The following is a 9,399-nucleotide window of genomic DNA, read 5'->3' as shown; positions in this document are numbered from 1 at the left end:
GTTTAAGCGCTTATGATGCTGATCGTGGTTCGATACCCGCAGTGGGCACGGAGCTTTGTGAAGCTTTGCATATGAGCAAAGAAACCTCATATATGTTTTGTTTTTTACTGGGGGGTCTGACCTTAATCAAAATTCTGTGAACTTTTCATCTTTTTGTGGCACTCTTACTGAATCTGACTAATCGTTAGAAGAATAGAAAGTATCTAATAGGTTACGAATTTTTTTAATCTTCTTCAGCTGAATGATAATCCATCTGGAAGTTTGGTGTTGCTGTGAATGAAGGATAAGTTTACAACGGTGGATATCAGAAGAACACAAGAAGTGAGATCTTGGTTTACTGTTCATGCATTAGTTTGGCGAGCTTTGACTGTAATTTCCAAGTGTCTAGGACTTTAGTTTGGCGAACTTTATAATAAAAAGGTAGTAGTCAAATAAGCTGTAAGTTACAATCACAATTAATTGTAAAAACAAACCGTTTTGTACATTGTGCATATTTAGCTTGATCATTAAGAAAAGAGATTTTTCCACGAAACCTTCAGTTTGCATCAAATTTAGCTCATAGATTCATGCACAACTTAACCCTATTGTCTTTTTTATTCGACAGATTCCGACGTGGACTAAAAAATAAATAAAAAGAGAACAGTGAGTTCTTACCTGATGATGATCCACCACTGTTAGCACTGAATCTCTGAAAAGATAGAATTCTAGAATCAGTATTACAGCTAACAACTCAGCTACATGCGGAAGTTTAATGCAAGTCTTCAGACAATTCTATAAAGTAGTGGAAAACAAAGAAAAACAGAAATCTAACAAAACGTAATAAGTGAATTATAGTCTTCACTTTCCAATTTTTATGATATGACAAAAACGTAAAAAAGAATTTAAGAGTAATTAGCGTTCTAATATTGTTTACTGCGAATAAAATCGTAACATAAACTGTAGATTCTGCAATCCTTTAATTATCCAATGTTCCCCTCCCTATCCCCCCCGAATTTGTGAGGCTAACTACAGATAGGGTTCAGTCTCCAGATTATATTTCGACGGGTGTTTTTCTTTTTTTCCGCAGTGATTAGAGATTTCATATAAGACCTTTTTATTACTCCAAGGGTTACTTACAAGGAGTAACGGTAAAAAATTAACAAATACGATTCCAACAACAGAAGTATCACTAAATGAGAAGTTATAGAAAACTCATAACATAGTCCACAATGTCATCCGCAATACAGACGACTCGGGTTTCCTTTTTGAAGAAGGGGACCAACACAGATAAAAAACATTTTAAACACATTAGTCAAAATTTTAAATATAAGAGAAACAGCTGATGGACCTCAGTTTCGAGAAAATTCAACACATCTGAGTCCTCCTGTTGCTGGTGATATAAAATTACATATTTTTACTAACGGATAATTCCAGAGATAATTATATCACATTTTCAATGCTGCTTAATGACTTATCATTTGCTAAAAATTACTTAACCTTCAACTTATATTTTACTAAAATGACTAAAGTTTCGACTTGTTCTCTTATCTTTTTGTCCAAAAATTACTTAATCTCCAACTTATATTTCACTAAAATGACTAAAGTTTCGACTTGTTCTCTTATCTTTTTGTCCAAAAATTACTTAAACTTTGCGTCATCTTTTTTGTTAATAATGACTAGACTAAAATTACGAGTTATCGTCTTTTTTTCTTTCTTTCTAAGATTGACTTAAGATTCTATTCATTCTCTTGGATTTACCGTCTTCGTTTTTGTTAAAAAAAGGACTTTAAATGTAATAAGAAATAAATAATGTGTTAAGGTAGCATATACCCTTTAAATGTTAAAAAAATATCACAATTTATTTTGAATTAATTTTCAGAGTTTTCCTTAGTTCAGATTAATTTTTCACATACCATTAAAGTCTGGACCAATTTTCAGGAGCATTCAGTATATGTTAGTAGAAGTTATCAGGAACATAAGACTTTTTTTTGTACTTCTTTATTTTTACTAGCAGAGACCCGCAAAACATTTCCGGCCAAATTAGTATCTTTATCGTAACAGTATTTCTTTAAATATAACATTTCTAGCACAATACAAACGAATTGTAATCGTAGACAACGAAATGTGTAAATTCACTTGTATATAGGCCTAAGTTCGATAAAGAGATAAATTAACACTGTAACCTGTGTACTTTTTTTTTATTTTACTTTAGTTAGGACTAAACTTTACTGTACTTAATACTATCAATTAATAAACTTATAATGCTATTCTACGACCTAACGTCAAACCGTTTTAAAAACTTTGATACGTTTTTAATATTCTGTTGTACAAAATGGTTAGTAAAGTATATTTACATTCCCCTTTTGTTGTTACTTCTTGTTCCATACAGCAATTGTAGCGACTTGATCAGTGAGTGAGAACCTGGAGTATAGTAGAAAGCTTGAACATTATTGACGAAAAGTTTGTTTATTTGATTATTGTTGAGTGCAAATCTACACAAATTGATTATCTTGGCTCTGCCCACCGAAGGTATCGAAACCAGGTTTTTAGCGTTATAAGCCCTCACATTTATTGCTGAATTATTGGAGGACTAACTAACTAAAAGAGTTTGAGAACTTTCAAAAAGTTTTATTTTAAGAGCGACGTTTCGAACAATACTCTTCATCGCAATTTACATCATTAAAAGTTTATGTATGAGTAAAGTTCGGAATCATAGATGTCGCACTCTTGAAACTGTTCTCTAACGCACGTTTGTCGTGTAGCGAATTGTTGAAAAAAATAAAATCATTTATTTGATCATTAGGTCTGGTACTTAGCATTTGTGTCAGAATTTAAAATAATATATATATATATATAACTTTCCTTTTTGCCAATTGTCAAATAGAAAGGCTTTTACTTATATTTCTTAATATTATAAACATATACTATGTTGTTGTTGGGCTTAGGATTATTTTACAGTAGGTGTCTGTGACTTGTTAGCGATAAATTCAACGACGAATAAACAGCTCGCACTTCACTTGCATTCAAACTAATATATATATATTCAGAACAAGTTAACGTATGTACAATAAATTCCTCAACACTATAGATATTATGGACATATAATAAACACTATATATGTAGTTCTTTCTCTCCTTCTTGTCAAATATCCACTTAGGCCTATTCAGTTACCTTAGAATTTCAATTAACAAGCCGAACTATCTTATTTATTTCTATCACACTAGTATTCTCTGTGATTCGCTTACAATTGTGGCGCGAGTTACCGTAATCGTTTGGTCTTCGTTCTTTTGAAGATCCTCTGTTCCTTTTGTCAAAGTGTACTCAGGCTGATTCAATTACTTTAGAACCACGCTTTGACGGAATAAAATTATTTTTCTTATCTTCTTTTCTACTGTTAGTTTCACTCTAACATGTTAAACGTTAGGCCTATCACATCTGCGGTACTTAACTTCATGCCAACTTCTTTCTCTTTCGCTATTATCTGTCTGCTGCTTCCCGCTCGTCTCATCCTATTTATATCTTTATTACCTAATCGTCTGTCTACCCTTCTATATTATCGACGTCAGTATATTGCAAGTGACGTTCGATATTCTCAACATCAATGAATTATTAACAAAACTTCCTACAATTATTTGCTGTTAACTCTTATTATAACAAAACTAAACAATAATAAAACATTCACTCACAAAACTAAATTAATCAATAATATCTGAACGACACAGTTTTTTATATCATGACAATCTGTATTTATGGCAAAGCTATTAACGTAAGCTGTCACCTCCATAATTTTGAACTACTCAACAGAGGGAAGGCAGCCAATAAGTAACACCCTCTACCTCCCACCATACACACGCCAGTTGTATGGTATGGGGTCAAACTCGGATCGCCAGCTCCGAAGTTCAGAGCTCTACCAAACCCCGTTCCCCGCTTTTAGAATATGTAACTAACTACCACCCACAATTTAATAAAGCATGTGACACTCAAAAAAGAATATATTGTTACAAAACAGATTTGAAATTAATAAACAGTAATAATACATCAGCATAATAACGTACAGATAATTAAAAGAGTTAAAAACATAAAAAAAAACCTCACTAGTTTCAAAAGGCCAAACTTGTCATTCTCAAGAGTCGGAGTCAATCTGTTTTCAACGCCTTGTACGTTCAGGTTCAAAACAGTCCAGAAAGGTCAACGTTCACTGATGGTCGTAGATTTTAAAAATTAATTCGAAAAAAGAAAGAAAAAAGTTTATTTTGAGAATGATAAACTTGGCTTGTTGAAACTAGTCGTTTTTAAAATGTTTTATTAATACGTTAATCATTTGTATATTGCTATGCTGATATATTATTTATGTTTTTTATGAACTTGCACAAAGTAATTCTCTCTTTATTTATGCCCCCCAGTGGCACAGCGGTAAGTCTGCGGAATTACTATGTTAGTTACTGGGTTTCAATACCCGTGATTGGCAGAGCACAGATAGCCCATTGTGTAGCTTTGTGCTTAACTTCAAATAAACAAATTCTTTCTTTAAATATTTCTAATCCCAAAACTGTCAGCAAACGGTTTTTACCCCTTCCCCATGGCTCAACAAAAGTCTAATAACGCTAAATACTGGGTTTCGACACGGTATGTACAGCACGGATAGTCCATTGTGTAGTTTTACGTTTAACAACAAACAAACAAAATTATCACGATGTTTAATTTCTTTGATATATTTCGAAAAATGCCTTAGCATTTAATGTTAGCTAATATCCATATATTATGGGTGTCACTAACAATACTGTACAAAATTGGATTAACTAAGACTAGAAAGAAGTGCCTAACTATAATTTCGTTCAATCCTGTACAACTGACAATTCAGTATTCACAAATAAAATAACATCTACGCCCAAGACCCACCAGTCTTTCTGGAAAAATAGTATGTAGAGAATAATATATTTACAAATAAATACAGCTATGTGTCTAAGACCTTTCTTGCTTAAACGTCGAAAGGTATATGTATGGTAATAATGCTTGGAGATGGCTTGAATGGGTAATGAGGAAAAGTCTAATATAAATTTAACATAACAGCAAATGTACAACGTTTTGGTAGTTCTAAGTCGATCTGGTTGACTGTCATAGAATGAATTTTTCTCCACACGTCACAGAAGCAGAACCACTAGTCACATAGAAATGAAAATAATCTTAATCTAGTTCGCGCTGTAAGCGATAGAGGGCACCTTCAGTATTCTACTATGTATTTTAATACATAGTTCAAGAAGCTGCTGATTATGGATAGTGCAAATAGGTTTGGTTTTTGAATTTCGCGTAAAGCTACATGAGGGATATCTGCGCTTTTGCAGTGATAGACTAGAGAAAAGGCGGTTAGCCAACACCACCCACAGCCATCTCTTGGGCTACTCTTTTATCAACAAATAGTGGGATTGACCAAACGTTATAACGCCCCCAGACCACCAGACCATACAAGGCCCAAAATAAAAATACATGTATTTATAAAGTAATCATAATACATACATTTAGTTACATATAGTATTGATCGAAAATTTGAAATAGAATAATAGAACTTTAACCTAATATTCAAACGACAGATCTGCATAGTGCTTTTAAACGGCAGTAAATACAATTACAATTGAAGTGTACACACCAGTTCGATGAGACTAGCGATTAAAATTAAAAATAACAGTTAATATGATATATCAGAAAATGATATGTTCAACAGTTAAGGTGATAAATGGTATGGTCCAGTACAGCGATAAATAAAAACTAATACCCCCCAGCGAAAAAAACAACAAAAAACAAAATACAACGACTATTTGTTAAGTAATCTTACGACGGGTAACAAAAGACGCAATAACCTTGTTATTAGAGTAAACACATAAGGAATAAATTTTATATAAATAAATAAAAAGTGGCCTTTAACACTCATAATGCGGCTTGATTTCAAGAATAAAACGAGTGAGGTATTTCAAATAAAGATGATATATCATGAGGTACAAAGTCTGAAATCCAACCAGACATCAATTGGAGAACCACGCAGTGCACGTTCCAGCAGCGTCAGTTGTTTACGACAAAAGAAATAAACAACACTAGTAATGAGAATTATTACCGCTAGGTGGACAACCTAAACAACTGCTGTTAGGGTTTAGTGTTTATTTCGGATATTTTCCACAAAGCTACACAAGTCTATCTGCACTAGTCATTCCTACTTTTGAACTGATAAACAAGAGGGCAGGCAGCTAGTCAACAGTACCCCCCCCCCCCCAAGTCACTCTTATAACACACTCACGACCCCAAAGTTCGGAGCGTTTTTTTTTATTACAATAGGATACGGCTCTTTGGACTTTCGGATACACGGCCCAATAGGTTAACCACTGGGCCAAACTTGGTCCACACTAGTTAGTGGACATAACAATAAACACAGATTTGAACGCACTTTTGGCTTTATGTGAATTTGATACGTTATATTTCAACACAGGTCAATATGAATGGCTAAAATCTTATATATATGTAAAATAAAGCGTAGTACAAAAATAGTACTTAGCTGCTAACTGAATTTCGTCACAGTTATTTCGAACAAATAATAATGGTTCCAAAAGACACCAGTTAGCAACACCCGCCGTCACAAGGGCTTTGTTCGGCTCTTTGAGCGCCAAGTAAAGAGATTGAGTCGATTGACTGTCACTTTGATAACGCGTCCTCAGATGAAACTGCTGCATGTGTTTAGGTTTATCCATATTATGTTCATATTTTACAGTTTTACCTGCACACTCAAGGTTTTTTTCAAGTGGCTTCTAAACAAAACAAAATTAATATTGAAGTTTTTATGTCACATTTTATAAATTTAAACTATAAACTTCCACCAGGATGAAAGTTGTTTGTTTTAGTGCAAAGCTACATAATGGACTATCTTCGCTTTGTCCACCACATGGAATCGAACACCGGTTTCTAGCGCTGTAAGTCCCTAAACCTACCACTGACCTATTTTCATTTTTACTTTCATATTTTTCCATTTCACTGCCGTTTTATTAGACATAATTTCAAGATTACACTACAGTTTTATTTAGATATAACTCCACGATTACACTACAGTTTTATTAGATATAACTTCACGATTACACTATAGTTTTATTTAGATATAACTCCACGATTACACTATAGTTTTATTAGATATAACTCCACGATTACACTACAGTTTTATTAGATATAACTTCACGATTACACTACAGTTTTATTTAGATATAACTTCACGATTACACTACAGTTTTATTTAGATATAACTCCACGATTACACTACAGTTTTATCAGACATAACTTCACGATTACACTACAGTTTTATTAGATATAACTTCACGATTACACTACAGGTTTATTTAGATATGACTTCACGATTACACTTCAGTTTTATTAGATATAACTTCACGATTACACTACAGTTTTATTAGACATAACTTCACGATTACACTACAGTTTTATTTAGATATAACTCCACGATTACACTACAGTTTTATTTAGATATAACTTCACGATTACACTTCAGTTTTATTAGATATAACTTCACGATTACACTACAGTTTTATTTAGATATAACTTCACGATTACACTACAGTTCTATTTAGATATAACTTCACGATTACACTACAGTTCTATTTAGATATAACTTCACGATTACACTACAGTTTTATTAGCCATAACTTCACGGTTACATTACAGTTTTATCAGACACAACATCACGATTACACTACATTTTTTCAGACACAACCTCACGATTACACTACAGTTTTGTTAGAAAAACCTCACGATTACACTACAGTTTTGTTAGAAAAAACCTCACGATTACACTACAGTTTTGTTAGAAAAAACCTATTACACTACTGCTTATTAGACACAGGCTCTTAATTACACGAGTTTTTATTAGATATAACTTCACGATTACACTACAGTTTTATCAGACACAACATCACGATTACACTACAGTTTTATCAGACACAACCTCACGATTACACTACAGTTTTGTTAGAAAAAACCTCATGATTATACTACTGCTTATTAGACACAAGCTCTTAATTACACGAGTTTTTTATTAGATATAACATCGCGATTACACTACAATTTTATTTCTCACTTGTCAAAGTTAAAATGTTTTTTCTTTTAAATTTGGTGTATGTGTGTTAAGAGTGGGGCGGGGCAATTAATTGCTTCTTGTCTTCCCGTAAATCTTGCCACTGGTTATAGGGACTCTGTAACCAGCAGTTATGGATCTTATTAAGGACTCTGTAACCAGCAGTTATGGATCTTATTAGGGACTTTATAACCAGCAATCATGGACCTTATTAGGGACTCTGTAACCAGCAGTCATGGACCTTATTAGGGACTCTATAACCAGCAGTCATGGACCTTATTAGGGACTTTATAACCAGCAATCATGGACCTTATTAGGGACTCTGTAACCAGCAGTCATGGACCTTATTAGGGACTCTATAACCAGCAGTCATGGACCTTATTAGGGATTTTATAACCAGCAATCATGGACCTTATTAGGGACTCTGTAACCAGCAGTCATGGACCTTATTAGGGACTCTATAACCAGCAGTCATGGACCTTATTAGGGACTATGTAACCAGCAGTCGTGGATCTACAAGCAATCTGGTGCATAAACCGTTTAGAAAAATAACGTAATTAAAGGGTTGAGATTAAAATAAATGTAAGAAGGTTGAAAGTCCATAAATGCACCGCAAAATACATCGTTCTGAAGTTTGTTTTGTTTGTTTGTTGTTAAACACAAAGCTACACAATGGGCTATCTGTACTGCGTCGACCAAGGGTATCGAAACCCGGTTTTTAGCATTATAAGTTCGCAGAGTTACCGCTGTGTCACTGGGGAGCCTGTTCTGAAGAAACGTATTTGAATAAATACAGAAAGATGGGTGATTAGGAGAGAGTAATAATTTCCGAGAACAGTGTGGTATTTTCAGGTAAATCCGCTTTCTCGGCATGTATCAGACAGGTGCCTCCAGTGGCACAGCGGTATGTCTGTGGACTTACAACGCTAGGAACCGGGTTTCGATACCCGTGGTCTACACAGCACAGATAGCCCATTGTGTAGCTTTGTGCTTAATTCCAAACAAACAAACAAATATCAGATAGGTAAACTCTCAAGTAACAGCAGATTCGGCACGGGTAGATCTAGGTTCAAGGGTGTAATTGCACCACCTCCCTCCTCCCGATCATAAGGCCTATCTATCGTGTCCCGATATTTACTGTATTTAATTTTCATATTGGTGTTCTGACTTGATGGCAGACGCCACTGTAGCACGAGTGTGAAAAACGTATGGAAATGTAAAAATATGTTATAAGATGAGCGTAGAATAATTGTTTGTTTGTTCTGAATTTCGCGCAAAGCTACACGAGGGCTATCTGCGCT

General features: G+C 34.1%; 1 protein-coding gene across 1 annotated transcript in view; it reads right to left on the bottom strand.

The window, feature by feature from the left end:
- Window positions 1-223: 223 nt before the first annotated feature.
- The window catches only part of LOC111086607, a gene marked incomplete at its 5' end in the record, with an annotated part of 65,625 nt that continues 56,449 nt past the window's right edge, over window positions 224-9,399 (bottom strand). Inside the window, 2 exons of the mRNA XM_022390120.1 lie at window positions 224-270; window positions 655-688. Coding sequence (XP_022245828.1) covers window positions 224-270; window positions 655-688 — 81 coding nt within the window. The remainder of the gene's footprint in view (window positions 271-654; window positions 689-9,399) is intronic.

The sequence above is a fragment of the Limulus polyphemus genome, unplaced genomic scaffold, assembly GCF_000517525.1.
Source record: "Limulus polyphemus unplaced genomic scaffold, Limulus_polyphemus-2.1.2 Scaffold1250, whole genome shotgun sequence".
Classification (NCBI taxonomy): Eukaryota; Metazoa; Arthropoda; class Merostomata; order Xiphosura; family Limulidae; genus Limulus; species Limulus polyphemus.
This window is presented reverse-complemented; position numbering and strand designations above follow the sequence as displayed.